This window comes from Melospiza melodia, chromosome Z (genome assembly GCF_035770615.1).
Source record: "Melospiza melodia melodia isolate bMelMel2 chromosome Z, bMelMel2.pri, whole genome shotgun sequence".
NCBI classification, from domain to species: domain Eukaryota; kingdom Metazoa; phylum Chordata; class Aves; order Passeriformes; family Passerellidae; genus Melospiza; species Melospiza melodia.
Window position 1 is genome coordinate 9,657,998 of NC_086226.1, and position 15,321 is coordinate 9,673,318.

General features: G+C 54.8%; 2 protein-coding genes across 3 annotated transcripts in view; one reads left to right on the top strand and one right to left on the bottom strand.

Annotated features, from left to right (window-relative positions):
• Positions 1 to 1,322: 1,322 nt before the first annotated feature.
• CREB3 (cAMP responsive element binding protein 3) lies at positions 1,323 to 8,423 on the bottom strand. The gene is made up of 11 exons (XM_063179857.1): positions 8,348 to 8,423; positions 7,465 to 7,903; positions 6,638 to 6,775; positions 6,297 to 6,555; positions 5,965 to 6,077; positions 5,667 to 5,759; positions 5,054 to 5,160; positions 3,640 to 3,708; positions 3,400 to 3,484; positions 3,184 to 3,265; positions 1,323 to 2,763 (listed from the first exon to the last, which is right to left on the bottom strand). The coding sequence occupies exons 3-11, from the start codon at positions 6,773 to 6,775 to the stop codon at positions 2,423 to 2,425; spliced, it is 1,287 nt and encodes a 428-aa protein (XP_063035927.1). The 5' UTR covers positions 7,465 to 7,903; positions 8,348 to 8,423; the 3' UTR covers positions 1,323 to 2,422.
• A 450-nt stretch (positions 8,424 to 8,873) lies between these two features.
• TLN1 (talin 1) overlaps positions 8,874 to 15,321 on the top strand; it is a 34,845-nt gene continuing 28,397 nt past the window's right edge. Inside the window, exons 1-2 of one of the 2 annotated variants that reach the window (XM_063180761.1) lie at positions 8,874 to 8,950; positions 15,004 to 15,167. In XM_063180761.1, the coding sequence (XP_063036831.1) occupies positions 15,038 to 15,167 (130 nt within the window). In that variant the 5' untranslated portion in view covers positions 8,874 to 8,950; positions 15,004 to 15,037. Of the gene's footprint in view, positions 8,951 to 13,720; positions 13,739 to 15,003; positions 15,168 to 15,321 lie in introns of those variants that run through there. The other variant, XM_063180762.1, reaches the window with a different exon arrangement.

A 15,321-nucleotide genomic window follows, 5' to 3' on the forward strand; every position in this document is an offset into this window, starting at 1 on the left:
GAACACAGAAAGCAATGAAAAACAGCAGACTTGGGCCATTATGAGGCCATAGACCAGTCCTCCCCAAAACTCCCAGCTCCTGGCTCTCAGCCTGCTCTCCCAGAGTTATCTCCCTTCCTGACATCTGGCCAAGCAAGCCAGACAGCTACAAAGAGCAATACTGACCCCATCATACCCAGGCAAACACCAGCTCACGTGGCTGCTCCCAACTTTCCTGGCAACACCACCATGTATTACTTCAGATGGTTCATTTGATATTGATTACTGCTGGGTCAGGGACACTGTGTAACATCTGTGACACTACACACTCTGGCCTTGAACTGCAAAAAATGAAACTAAAGGGGAACAGGCCATTACACACACTGACCCTGAACTGCAAAAATGAAAGTAGGATTGGAACAGGACATTACATACCTTGGCTTTGAACTGCAAAAAATGAAACTTAAGTGCTGAGGGGCATTACACACCCTGGCCTCAAACTGCAGAAAATTAAACTGAAGTGTAGATGGGGTCCTAGACCTTCCTGATGCCCTGCATACCTCTGGGGAAAGAGTTCCAGTGGTTCCCTGGTGATGCTCAAGGGCTGTCCGTCCTGGCCAGGGTCGGGCTGTGACCCAGCCCTGTTGGAAGCATGCTGAGGCAGAGGCCCTGGATGAGCATCTCCTTGGCTGCCTCCTCTCTGGACACAACACTGTCTCATATCTTGCTTAGTTTTGCTTCCTGGGTGGGATGCAAGAGTGAGGCTTCCTGCACCCACTGCCTTGATGAGCTCCTGTGCCCCCAAATCCTGCACTGGGCTCTGCAGCCTGAGCTCAGGGTCTGCCAGTGCCTCCTGTGGACCCAGTGACCCCAACCAGACCTAGGGACAATCCTGAATTTAGCAACCCCGCAGCAGGCAAGGCCCACCCGGTGGCTGTTGCAGCACCCTGGCCCTGCTCCACTTCCTGCGATTGTGCAGTTCCCATTACGAAAGCAGTGGCGGGGCTGACACCGGCTCCTCGCGCTTCCTCCAGGGGAAGCTGCTGCTTCCGCAGCGCTGCAGGCTTGCGTGTGCCTGGTGGGTGCTGGCTGCTCACCACATACACTTTTCTCCAAGAGTGCTATTGCACCTTTGAAGCGGGGTGAGAGCAAAGCAGCAGCCCTGCAAACCCACACTGTGCCTCAACACGCCCCTGTGCAGAGCCACAGCCAGGCGACTTCCCCTGCATTGCTCTGAGAGGGATTGTCCCCAAACCTCCCCTGGGTTTCACCCACAAGGCTCCCAGCCCCATGTAGAGCCCCAGCAGCCCAGCACCTTGCCAAAACAACCAGAGAGGACACAGTCACACACCATTAGTATTTATTTAGACTCTATTAATAAGGAAGCTATTCATTATTATTCTGATCCAATTTGAAGCTATCCCTGCTCATTGCACGGAGAACTGGACTAGATGACCTTTAGAGGCCCCTTCCAATCCAAACCATTCTATATGACTTCACGGAATGTCCTGCAGTAGGACAAGGACATCTCTACAGGTACCACTAAGCTGCACTCTGGCAAAGACACTGCTCACCAGCTCAAAGTGCTTCTGTTCAACCCAGAACCATTGACTGCATCACCAGCCAGCACAGCAAGGCTTGGGCACACAAGGACCTGGCTTTGAAACTGTCCTGTGGCCAGGAAAGCCTTCAAAAGAGCAAGCAGCTCTGCTGCTCTCTGAACATGCTGCCTCAGCAGTCTGGCTCAGGGCATGCCTGCTCCCTGAAGCCCAAAAGCCTGTAGGAGATGAAAGGCCCAGCCCTTACAGTAGGCAAACAGCACACATGGCTCAGGAAGGACTCCAAATTACCTCCTCTAGCCAGGCTGGGAGCTGTGGCCATGGCTCAAAAGCTAGCAGGAACAGGCGACATGCTGGGTCTGTCGCAGCAGCAGGCAGGACTACTCCTGTGAGAGCACTGAAGGTCAAACTGCTCCCTCACACCTTAGAAATCAGGCAACACTGCAGGATTAAGGAGCACTGACATGGAACATATGTTTGGGGCCACAACACAGACTAGGAAGTGCCTTCATCTCCAGCTGGGCAGTGAAGAAGCAGGGCAGCAGCCTCCACTGCCAGCTGCATCCAGTCAGACCAAGTACTGGCACCTCAGTCCGACTGCCTCCACTCTCCCTGCCACAGCTCATCCACACAAGCCACCAGATGCACTCTGGGCTGCAAGCCACATCAGCAGCCACAGTGAAATTCTCAGAATTTCCTGTCCCATGTCAGATGGAGTCGGATAAAAAATGTCAGACCAATTCCTTCCTGGTAAACCCTCTGAGTCACTGGCAATGAGAAGAGTATTCAGAAGAAACTGCTTGGAGAGATAATCTGTTACTGCAGATCTGTCCCTGCTCCACGGGATGCCCAGTATCATCCCAAGGAGCAGGATGCAGCACTGGTCACATCTCATTGGCATGGTGCTGCTGGATGAGAACTCTGTCAGGGTGTTCCACCCACTCCTGACCCTTGGATTTCCATGGCACCAACACTGCTGCTGGCAAAGGGTCACTCTGGGGCGGGCCCGGCTTGGAGCCTGCTGCTGCCGGAGGGTCAGAGGATGAGTTGCTGTTGAAAGATCTGGGACTGGAGTTAAGTGGACTCTGCCCCTCTTCCCATGACTGACTGAGGTTGCCCAACAGCAAGGAGTCTCCAGGCTCTGGGCTGAAGCCCTCCAGTTCAGTGTCATGCTGGACATCAGGTGCTCCCTGGTTCGGAAACTCGCGGATCTGCCGTGACAGCACTGTAAGAGAGGTAGAGCCAACCCCGTCATTTCCAGCCTCCCACCCTCCTGTGCTAAGCATGGAGCTACCACAGAGCCCAGGAGAGAGGACAAACTGTTTAACCAGGACTTCCTCTTCCCAGGGGAGGCGGGGAGAGGATGCTGCACAGCTGCCAGGCACAAGCACAGTTTGTGCTCCAAGAGGGACCGGAACTCTCCTGTCCTTGCACCGCCCCTGGCACAGGGCCCTGCTTTCAGGCAGGCCTCTGCAGCAGGGCTGAGGAAGAGTCCAGAGCTGAGGCAAGACAGCAAGAAAAACCTAGTTGTAACCCCAGGCAAGGGGATGCTCAGTTGGAAGCACCCCAGAGCTCAAGCTGTCTCTGGGGAAGGCAGCACTTCACCTGGAGCTACACCTCAGCCCCAGCCTGGGCACTCACTCACCCTTGAGCTCCCGCTGTGGCTCCACACTCCCAGGTAAGCGGATGCTGGGAGACAGAATGAGGCAGAAGGACAGAACCAGGATCTGTAAACAGGAAGATCAGCACAATCTCAGCAAAGGAGATGGACAGGCATCACTAAATGCAATAAATACCTCTCTCCCAATCTTGTGAGGAGAGCAGGAACTCCTCCACGGACACTGGGGCTGAAGCCACTTACCATGGTGCAGGTTTTTCTTTTGGTAGTTTTGGGGGCAGACCGTCTCACCAAGGCCTGCAGTTTCTGCAACTGCCTGAGCAGTGACCTGCAGTAGAGCAGGAAATGCAGGTTAGCACAGCAGGTGGACCTACACCTGTACATTTCCTTCCACCCTCTGCAGCCAGGGACAGGCCACAGTCCTGAGAACAGGAACAGCCTTCCCCACCACTTCTCCTGCCAAACCCAACAAGACAAACTCACATGTTCTGCTTCTGCAGTTGCTGCACCTTCTTCTCCAGTTCATGGTTTTCAGCTGTGCAGGCTGCCACCCTTCCCAGGAAGGATGAGAGGTGTAGGGGAAAAACAGAGATATTTTGTTGGTCAACAGTGGAGACTTCACATCAGACACCACCTCTGGGTGGCTGGGGCAGACAAAATTGGTCCTGGGGTCCACCTGGTATCATGTGCAGCAAAGCCCAGACAGCACCACCTCATACCAGATATGGGCAGGAATGAAGACCTGCCAGTTCTGCAGAGAAGCAGGATTGATTGAATCCAGTTGGTTAACCCCTATGGATGCTCACTCTTAGCATCACACCAGCCCTGCAGATCTGTGACATCAGGCTGTATTACTAGCTAGCCTGACCTGAAAACACATTTGCCCTGGCAGGTCAGCTACCTGACTTAAACAGAGCAAGTTCTGGGCCATCTCCAAGCACAAGAGAACCAGACAGGCTTCATCCTGATGTTCTGAACCCTCTGCAGGGAGTTCTTGCCCCACAGAGCCAGCCTCACTTTTTGCTGAGGGTGACAGCAGCTCAGCAGCTGAACAGCACAGCAGCTTGTAACAGGCACCCCCTGATCCCAGACCTGGCAATGTCATCAGCACAACTAAGGCCAGGCAGGTGGGGAGCTACCATTCTCTGACCCAACAAGTCATGTATTCATCCCCTGCCCCTTGTTATCAGGCACTGAAGGTCCTGTGCACCAAGTATCAAAACAAACAGATTTCTTCTTCTTCTCCCTGCCAGCCTGAAAGTCCCCAGGCACAGGCCCTTCCCTTACCAGTCTTAAAGGTCACAAGCACACAGCCAGCTCTGTGTTGCTGACAGCCCTATCACAGAGCAGGAAAGCACAACAGCACAGAGTGCACTGTCCACAAAATCAAGCAATTAGAAAGTCCTAAGGGCACCTTAGGAGTAGGATTTCTGCTGGACAGATCACGAGCCCTCTGCTCAAGGACATATCTACCACTGCCTGCTTCCTCCCATGACTGAGGGAGAGACTTGTATTATTAGTATCATTTTTGAATCTACGTTATGATCATTATATTAATACACAGAACCATCTATTAAGATCTGATCTCATCTGCAGAGGGCCTGGGTGACTAGAAATTATAAGTTAAGACGTATTAGAATGAAGGTGATTAGAAATTGTAAGTTAAGTCGTATGATAGATCCTGTATTGCAGCAGTTATAGACTGTACTACATTGATTCTGCTTGTAGAGAAACTGTGCACTCTACTTACAAACCGTCTGCTATACTAATCGTAACATGATAGGAAAATGAGGTTCTGGCTGAAATGACAATTTAGTGCCATCATCATTCTGCCAAGGATCCATAAAAGAACATATGGCTCCCCTCAGTGTTGGATGACACTGCTGTGTGAGCATACCTGTTTTCCAGGCCATCTACATAGATCTTCCTGCGGCGACGACTATCCTGAGCTGCCTGCTTGTTCCGAATCTTACGACGCACTTTCCTCAGAACTCGCTCCTCAGCCTGCAAGGATCACCTCATTAACAGCAATCCCAGGGTGCTGGCAATCCCACCCTCTCAGACTACCCTCACATATCAGTGACCAGCCCTAGTGCTCGTGTCCTCTGTCCTTCCCACACTGCTGAATAAACTGCAAGGCAAACCCTGGCCTGCTGATGCAGCCAGCAGCTTCCATGACTTATCAAAAGTAAGGTGTACCTAAGGAAAATGAAAAGCACACAGACCACAAGCCACAAGGCAAGCAGGAAAAAAATAGCTGGAGGCACTGTGGTATAACTGCCTCCTGCAAACAGCCATAAGCAGGGAGACTGACAGCAGCCAGAAGCTGCTGTGCACATGGATGACACCCTGGACTCAAAAGAAGGAAAAGGACACCAAGCCCAGATGAACACTGCCCTGAATGCAGCACCTGGACACCAATATTCTCATCAAGGCACTGTCCTGCGGTTTCAAACCCCTACACTACCTGATACATTTGAGTGGTCTGTTTGGTTCTAGTGAGAACTCACTTTGGTCAGTGGCAGACAGGTTGGTAATATAACACCTTCTTTCTCCAGAAGCTGCTTCTCCTCCTCTGTCAGGACCAGCTCTGGGAAGTCAGACTAGAAAACAGCAACAAAAAGCCTACTGAGAATGTATAAAACAGGGAGTCCATCCTGGGCCAGCAAGGGCATGCAGCAAACACAAAGAATTGGAATCAGCAACGTCATGCTTTCCCTCAGCAATACCCCTCATAGGAGCCACGTCAGAAGAGAAGGAGAGATGTGAGAAGCAAAGGCTGCGGTCCACAGGCATGGGAATCAGTACCTGTACCATGGATCCAGGCACAAGCTGGGGTTCATCTTCCACGGCAACAGCAACAGGGGAAGTGGTGCTCTGTTCCAGTGCCTCACTTGTGCCTTCCAAACCCACCCATGCCCCTGGGGAAGGAAAGACAAGTCAAATGCTGGGCCCCACTGAGGCAGCACCTGACCAGCCAGCTTTGAGTGGCATGAAATAGCAATTTTACAACAACAGAAAGCCTCTACTCTTGGCTCCCTCCATCTCTGCCTGACACCCACCAAAACAAACCAGTATGGGACTGCTTTTCTCTCTTCTGCCTGCATCCAGGGCAGAAAGAGTCCATACACATCACTCACCTAGCTCAATGGTAACATCTCCTTCTGTCACATCAGACCTCACACTTTCCAGTGCAGGCCAGTCCTGGTGAAGGGAGTAGTTATGATCAACCAGCACAATGTCTTGGCTGGCAAAATTGCTACCAAGGCAATGGGACAGATGCTGATCCTCAGAAATGCTGCTGTCATTGTTGGCAGGCAAATAACTGAGCCTGTCTGGTTCATCTTCTAAAGGGCTCAGCAGTGAGCTGATGAAGTCATCCATCTCCTTGTCCAGGAGCTGCAGAGGAACAGCTTTTACTCAGCAGGGAGACAAACCTCCTAAACCTCAGCTCAGCAGCAATTCCTCACAAAGAACTCACCTCGGGCATTGGCAGGCCCCAGTCTTCCAGAAGACCATTCTGCTCCCCTGGGATTTCAGGGCAGGGAGCATCATCCTTCAAAAGAAAGTCAAGCAGATCCACATCTGCCAGGGCATCCAGTTCCTCTGAGCACGACATCTGAGCACGAGACCCAAAGTGAGCACAGGCACAACGGGAGACACCAGCCTTGCTTTAAGGTGTCTCTTAGACCCTATAGACAAAGTATCCCCATGCAATGTCTACAGCAGGGATGGCCACTTCACAAGTATTTCTCCAGCCAGGCTATTACAGCACCTCCAGTGAGGTATTTTCCCCATGAGATTATTGGGACCCAGCCACAGGAGCCACGCTCCATCCACCCAGAGCATAAAAGCTGCAGGAAGGAGAGGAAAAGTGAAACAATCCCAGACTCAATGGTGTGGAGAGCATGCAAGATTCTGCTGTTCCACAGAAGCCTGAAGGTGCCATAACCCCTGGTGTGCAGCCAGCAGGGAGAGCTTCTTGTCCCATGAAAATTAAGAACAGTCACTGTTGAGGTTTTAACTACAGAGATTCTGTAAATTACTAAATTATGATCAAATTCTAAGTAATCAATGACTGAAGAAAAATTAAATGGCAATCAAATGGTGATTAAGTGATCATTGAACAGTGATTAATGATTTGACAGACCTAGACTTAGCAATTCAAACAGCTGTCAAACCTTGTACTATTTACCATACTTGTAATATCCACAAATAAGTGGATATTGAATTAAATAAATAGATGTATATATATAAATGTCACTAGCACGCAATATACCTTTAAGATGAAAGTAAAATACTCCTTACCTCGCTGTAGGGATCAGACACTGGTAAAGAGTCTCTCAGCCCTGAGGAGTGACCTGGAGAGCTGTTCCTGCTGCCAGGGACGTCAGGGCCCAGCTGCAGGAGAGCAGCAGAGCTCGGTGGCTGGAGGCGGCCACAGGCACTCGGAGGGCAGGGAGGGACTTGCAGCCAACCCTGCCTGGCCCTTGTGCACCTGTGTGGCAGCTTCAGCTCTGTCTGGTCCCAGCTCCGGCTGCTGCTGTTATGTCCTGACAAGACATGGCCCGGGAGCCTCGGACCCTGAGGAGATGCGGCCCCGCATGGCGCTCACCGGGATCAGCCCGGCCGGCTGGTGGGCGATGCCTCAGCCCAGGCAGTGCTCAGGCTGTCAGAGCGCAGGCATCCATCGCACCTCTCCATCAGCACTGCTAAGCTTTCACATCTAGCTGTCAAGTGCCACGGTCTGGAAAAAAATAAACCCAAAAAACCCCATAAAAAATAGAATACCACCAAAACCACCTGAAATCCCACCCAAAACCAGAAGGTCAGGGCAGTCCCCAGCCAGGGCGGCTGCGCCTGCTGATTGAGGGAAGAGCTGCCAGCAGAAAGTTCAGCAACAAGAGGAGCCGGGCAAATCCGGGCAATGTCAGGACCCATGGCTTCCACAGGAGCAGCTTCCCCCCAGGGAGTGTGCGCCAGGCAGGCAGCAGGGCCAGCACGGGAACAGGAGGAGCAGGTGCGGCAGAAGGAGCGCAGAGGCCGGGACACCCACCCGAGGAGAACCAAGCAGCCCGTCTCAGCCCTGGCCGTGGGCCGGACCCGGATCCCCTGATCCCCAGGCCTCCTGGACCCTCCCAGCAGCGGAGCCCCGAGCCGCGGCCGAGGCCGGCGCCCCCCAGCCCCTCACCTCAGCCTCAGCCTCGCCTCTCCCAACGCACCGCGGTGACGTCACCCGGTCTCCCAGCGGGCCCCGCGCGCATCCTCTCTGCCCCTCCCGCGCTGACGCCCCGGTCGCTCATTGGTTGGGGGACGAATGGGGGGGGGGCGCCGGGAGCGCGCGCGGGCGGCGGGAGCGCGGAGCGGGCGGGGAAAGGAGAGGAGGGGAGGGGAGGGGATGGGAGAGACGAGTAGAGGGGAGGGCGGTGGGTCCGGGGTCATGCGAGGCCCTGGGGGTGTCCTGGGGCGGGTGGGCGCCCGGGCGCCTGGGGGTGCGGTGCGAGCAGCGGGTGGAGTACGGCCACGCTGCGCGGGCGCGGAACCGTGCCCAGCCCCGGGCCGTCGGGCCAGGCCGCGCGGGCACAGAGCAGCGCTGTCCGTGGGAGCGGGATGCCCGTGGCGCGGTGTCCGGGTGGAGCGCAGCCCCGGGGCATCGTGCGCGGCCGTGCCGTGTCACTCGGCGGCGCGCCGTGTTCTGGCGCATGCGCAGCGGGGGGGCGGGAAGCGGGCGGTGCCGCCCGCTCAGCTCCCCTCAGCGTCGCGGGGCCGCCGCGCTGCTCCTGCCCGCGCAAAGGTACGGGGACGGGGGACGGAGGACACACGGTGTCCCGGTAACCGGGGAGGGGGGGCTGCAGAGTGGGGTCCTGCGGGCCGGCAGCTCCCTGGCTCTCGGGGGGCTGCCGGAAACGGATGTCCCGGGAACCCTGCCCTGCACCCCGCCCGGTAAATGGCGGGGAGGCAGGGAGGAAGCAGCTTTCCGGTTACCGGGGTTTCCCTGCTCCAACCGGGGCTTGTCCGCGGGGCTACCGTGACCGGAGGGCTTCCGGGGTTCACTCTGGCATGCCCAGATCGCCCCTGGGGCCGGCGCCACCCGAGCACCGACGCCCACTGGAGGCTCCGGGGCAGCACGGGCTGGCGCGGCCACGTTATACCCGGCCACGTTATCCCCGGCCCTGCCCTTGCCCTGCCTCACCAGGCTCGGGCCTGGAGTCCACCGTGGCGAGGCCCGGGCCAGCATCCTCAACTCGGGGGTCCCTGGGGACCCAACTGGACAAGCCTGGCCGTGGCCGACGGTCCGCGGACCTTGGGGAATTTGGGGCACGCCAGGCGCCCCGCTCACCCTGCCAGGACGTGGGGAACAGCGAGTGGCAAGGGTGTCTGTGTCCTGCTGCGTGGTTTTGGGTGGGACACGAGGGCACAGCACTTCCCATGGCCATACCGAAGCCAGGGAGGTCACCGCAGCAGTTCCCACCGGGACACACAGCTGGCCCGGGATGGGGCGCTGGGGTGGTTCCCAGGCAGGATGGGAATGGCCCCAGTAGGGGAAGGCGTGGATCGCCCCCTTGTCCCGGCCGAAGCAACTAACCAAGCAGAGGGAAACGCTGCCCCATCCTTTGGCTGTTCCCTGCCGGATCCTGCCCCAGCCCTTGCAAATTCCCCATCCCTTTGAATCTGCCGGCAGGATGTCTACATGCTTCTGCCGTGGCTTCATCGCTGGCTGTTAGACCCATATTTGGTAGCGATAATTGTTTACTCCCTTCTCTCTCTCCGAGCCTCGCTGCTGAGAAGGGGAGGGCACATATTTTTGGGATCTTTAGTTTTGCCAAAAGCTGTGAGTTGCCCAGTGAAGGGTTCAGACCGCCTGCCTCTCCCCAGGTCATAGGGTGAAACTGCCCAAGTGCTAAGCGAATGTGTGATGGTGCATGGGAAGCACCAGTCAAGCACTCCATTCCCTTGCTGAATGGCAGCAGCGGGAATCTGGTGCTTCCCAAAGTGACACATCCCATTAGATTTAGAGAAGGGGGAGTGGGAAGGTTGGGGAAAGGGGAAGAGCATCCTGTGGGATGCCCTTCTTTTCAGAACTGAGCTTTGGTGGCTGCTGGGTGAAATGACCCCAGAATGCAAACATGCTCTCTTCTTTCTTTCACCTTTCTGCCTGCCCAACAGCACAATGCTGGGCAAGTTGCTTGTTGTGGGAACCATGGGTGCCCAGATCAGGGCACCCAGTGCTTTCCAGAGGTGACAGCATGAACTGCACCTCAATCCCCGCTCTTAGGGTCCTGTGCTGGAGGACCAGCTTGCTAAGGATGCAGGAGAGGCTGTGGCTGGAGTCCCACTGGCTCCCATGCCTGCCTGCATCATGGGCAGTCTAGAGGTGCCACAATTTGTGCTCCATTCCTTTGGAGGTCAAGGGATGCCCAGCAGGAGCAGACAGGATGTGAGATGTGTGCGAAATGTTGGCAGTCTATAGCTGGAGCTGCTTCAGCTCAGTGCGTGTGAGCAGGCAGACAGGCTGCGGCTGCGATCCTCCAGCCCAGCTGCCTGGCCCCTGCCCATTTCCCATGCAGAGCAGGGCTGCCCTCCCTGCAGGAGCGAGAGGATGCTCCTGTCCTAGCCATGGGCAACAGTGGAGTGGTCACAGGGGTGCTGAGTCTGGCCTTGACAGCCACTCATGCTCCCCGGGAGCAAGCTCAGCTCGGCTGGAAGAAGCTGTCCTCCCATCTGACGTGGACATGCAGCTGGGAAAGAGGAACTGGGCTGAACGGTCTCACCAGCGTGTGACACTAAACCAGCTGGGGCTGCTGGCTCAGCCTTCCCATTGGTGCAGGGCTGAGCTCTGTCTGCCTCAGTGCCTGCTGTGGCTCTGTGTACTGGTCCTGCACTGGAGAACCCAGCCAGAGCCTAGTCTGGCTTCTTTTTGACCCTGTTGATGCTGCTGGAGTAACATGCTGACATGATGGCCAAACCACTGCTGCAGACATTGTGTTTTGGTGGCCTGGTATCTTCCTAGCTGTGCCAGTGGCTGTACTGACTGGGCTGTGCCTGTGGAAAACCCCAACACTGGGATGGTTTGCAGCAGATAAAGCTTCCTGCAGCCAGCTCCCAGTCCAGGGGGTGTCCACAGTGGGGCTTTTCCCATGTGAAATTTGGTATTGACATTAAAAAAAGAGGGAAAAAACCAAACTCCATTACAAGACTTCTTTTGGAGTATCCCTTAAGAGAGAACGTAATAAAAATGGCAGAACTGTTGCATCTGAAGATTTGCAGCTTTTTCTGGAAACTCATCACAAGCGTTCCAGGTGTCCACAGTTGAATTTTGCTTGATTTTTTTTTGTCTTTTAACACACATGCCCTTCCACGTAACCGTTACTGCAGCAGTGAACTCCTCCGACAAAAATACAGTAATTCCGCCACGTGACCAAAAACCCACTGTCTGTGTCCCTGGCAATGTCACGGTGGTGCCTTGGGCCACACAGGTCCCGTCTGCCCGCAGCCCTGCCTGCCCTGAGCCTGCCCTCAGGCAGAGCCCGGAGGCCTCTGCCGCTGTCTCGGTTCTGCTCACCTTGCCTGGGGTGCGATGGAGGAAGCCGCAGCAGCTCCTGGGGGAAGCGGTGGGACCCCACCAAGGTTAACCCCTCCCCGTCGTCACCTTGCGATTGGCTCAGAAGTGTGCCCGTGGTTCAAAAAGGGCTGCACACAACTCGCTGTAAAATGCAGAAATGTGTTAACCCGGCTGTTTTGGTGCCTTATCTGTTTTTGCATACTGACAATGTGATTGAGAATAGGTTTGACTGAGAATGGGTTTGCTTTCTCTGGAGGTGAGCCAGCAAAAATTTGGTGTGTGTTCATCAAGACTTGGTTTGTTTGGGTTTTTTGTTTTTCTTCTTTCTAGGGGGACAGCTTGAGTTTCGCTGTCCTTTTTTTTTCTGGTTTGCAGTGCCAGGCTCCCACGCTGTCTCATTTGTTACATCCAGTCCAGCTTTTCTCTCTCCGCATGGTTCACAGAGGGGAGAGATCTGTAGGGACCAAGCCCTGCATTGATGCCCTCACACCGGGCAGCGGATTTGCAAACCTTGTGTGATTAGTTGCCACATTTTGCTGGCAAACCTCACCCCAGTTTGAGAGGGTGTCCTTTTGCAGCAGAGGATGTTTCTACTCTAGACACTGCTGTGAGCAAAGTTCAGCTGCTAGAGCCTTGACTTTTTCCATAAAATATGGAAATTGAAGTGAACCATCTCCCTTTTTTCTGAGGTTTTCCTTGATGTCATCAGCATCTTCCCTGCTGAGCTCTGTAATTTTTTTGTGTTTGGGAGTGGGAAGGCTTGAGCAGTCATCTTCTTGTGGGGTCTTGGGAAGCACAGTGACCCCTGTGAAGGGTGTGCTAAGAGGTGCCTCTGGTGCATGCCTGGTTTTGGGTGGCTTTGTGAGGGCAAGAAGAGGATGCAGAACTAGTGGCAGATGTCCTGGCTCCTCTCAGTTCCTCTCTACTGTCTGACGTCCTCCACTCCTTCCTCCGTGGTCTCTGACCTTGTCTTGCCAGTGGCATGTTCTCCTTTTCCTGCAGAGGGATGGAAAGCAGCTTTATGCTCAACTTGAGAATATTTTTAGATGTAGAGAAGTTGGCCTGGTGACCGCAGCAGCCTGCCCTGCATATAAAATACTTGGAAAACCCTTTCCATGACAGGGTGTTCCTCGTTTGTTCAGCCCCACAGCTTTGCTAGTGCTTCCGGATAGATGGCAATGGCACGGGCGAGTGCCTCTGCCACCTCCTTCCCTCCGCCGATGGGCTCCGGAGCTGAAGTGCATTTCATTCCTCAGCAGCGGAGACAGTGGGGGCCACGGGCCTCCGCAGAAACATTGCAGAACGGCTCAGGAATGCAGAGCTGGAGCCGCTCCATGTGCTGGCGGAGGCGGCACGCTCCTTGGTCCCTGCCTCCCACCCTGCACCACCAGCGTGGCTTTATGGCTCTGCAGGAGCAGAGCCCCTGCCCTCTGACTTGCTCCTGGCCAGAACTGGACACAGATCCTGCCCCTAGGCTGCTCAGGTCTGTGTTTGAGAGCAGCCTGCTGCTGGTGTACCCCCTCCCAGGGGGACTGGAGCTGGCAGCACTGGGCAGGGATGTACAGACTCACCAAGTGCTGCTGCACTGCGAGGAAGGCTGCCAGCACATTTTACCCAAGAACCTTCCCAGGCCAGGCTGAGGATGCAAGATCAGCTTTCCCTAACAGCCATAATAGGAAGTCTGGCAGGAGCAAATGAATCTAAAAGAGAATAAGCAGATGTGTATCCCACCAGTGCTCTTGCATCCTCCCATTGCTGGAGTTTAAGGACAAGGCAGCCTGGGTCAGCAGAACAGGGGACTCGCTCTGTATGAGCAGGCACTCAGGGAGGGGAAAAGGCATGTCCCTGCTGGAGAGCATCGGGTTGGGGCCAGACAGGGAATTCTGAGGGAGGCATGGAGTAGTGGGGCAGGAGCAAAGGACTTGGGAGGGACTCTGAGGCGTTTGGCAACTTGGGAAAGCACTGAAAGCTGTTTCACAGTAGATCTGTGAAGGGAAAGGCTCTTACAAGCTGCATCAGGCAAGTGGGGCACTTACATATGACCTCCTTTTACTTCTGTTACTTCTTTCAGCTTTTACTCTGCAATACAGATATTGCAGTTCTGATTAGGTGTTATTAAAGCTCTGGTGTGTTGGAGCTCTGTTGAGGAACGCTTGCTCAGAAGCTGCTCTGTGCAATCCTTTAAGCCTGAACTCTGCAACTACCTGATAGGAGGTTATATTGAGATGGGGGCTGGTCTCTCCTGCCATGCCTGCAGTGAGAGGACAAGAGGAAACAGCGTTAAGTTGAGACAGGGAAGGTTCAGATTAGATTAAAAAAAAAAAAAAAAATCACTGTTAATGTGATGAGGCATTGGAGTAGGTTGCCCGGGGAGGTGGTGGAGTCACCATCCCTGGAGGTGTTTAAGAGGTGTCTGGATCTGGTGTTAGGTGATATGATCTAGTGATTGAGGGGTTACTGTGGTAGTGCTATGTGGGTGGTTGGACTAGGTGATCTTCAAACCCTGATGATTCTGTGATTCTGTTCTATGAAGCTGATCCTTCAAGCTGGATTCTGCTTGAGTCCTTTTTCAGATGTCATGGTCTGGCTCTTGTATGTCCATGCATTGAGACCTGTCACAGGTGGTCCCTTGCCCTCCTGTGCATTGCCCTGTGCCTTGGGCTGGGATCTGCTGCCAGATACCAGATCTCATGAGCACACCTTGGGTGTGATTGGTGCTTTTCCCAGGTAATTGAATTTAATGTCTGAATTCAATGCCTGGTGCCCTTATCTTGCCTCCCCGTGCAGCTTCAGGCTTTTCCATCCCTCTGTACTCAGGCTGCCAGCTCAGCACCGTCTGCTGGCGACATGAGGGGTCCTGATAGCTGGGGCAGGGCCCTGCCAGCTCTGGGTCAAAGCTTGGTTTTCCTCTTGTGGCTTCTGTGTCATGGCAGGTTTAATTATAACCCCTTCCATCATGCTCTCACAGCTTATCTAGTGTGCTCCCTCATCCTCACTTCCTTTCCCTGGCAGTATCTTTCTTGGGTACCAGCTGCTGTCGTTCCCACAAGGCAAGTAAATTTGGCTTTAGGACCTTAGGGCGAGGAGGTGGGGGTCCCAGTGCTGGGCTCAGGTCCCAGGTCTGGAAGGTGGGACCTCACAGCTTGCCAGCACAGGCTGCAGCCCTTCCTTGCCACTGGAAGCTGAATCCTGACTTTCAGGTGCTGCCAAAGGAGGAGGGAGCAAGCACACTGCACACTGTTTGGGGCCAGCCATCAGAGCTCACCGTCTGTCTCCTCCGGCAGGTGACGCAGGAGTGGGGACAGCCCAGCCGCCACCATGGTTGCCCTCTCGCTGAAGATCAGCATTGGCAATGTGGTGAAGACAATGCAGTTTGAGCCCTCCACCATGGTGTACGACGCCTGCCGCATGATCCGTGAGCGGGTGCCTGAGGCACAGATAGGACAGTGTAAGTCCATGGTGGGACTGGCTGCCATGCCAGGGCTGCCTTGGCTTAGCTCCTGGCATTTCACTCGTCTCCCTTTTCTTTTCTGTCTGTGCCTCTCTGGCACTTTGCCAGAGAAGTGGTGGGGTGGGAGGAATGGGGTCCAAGTCCTCTTGCC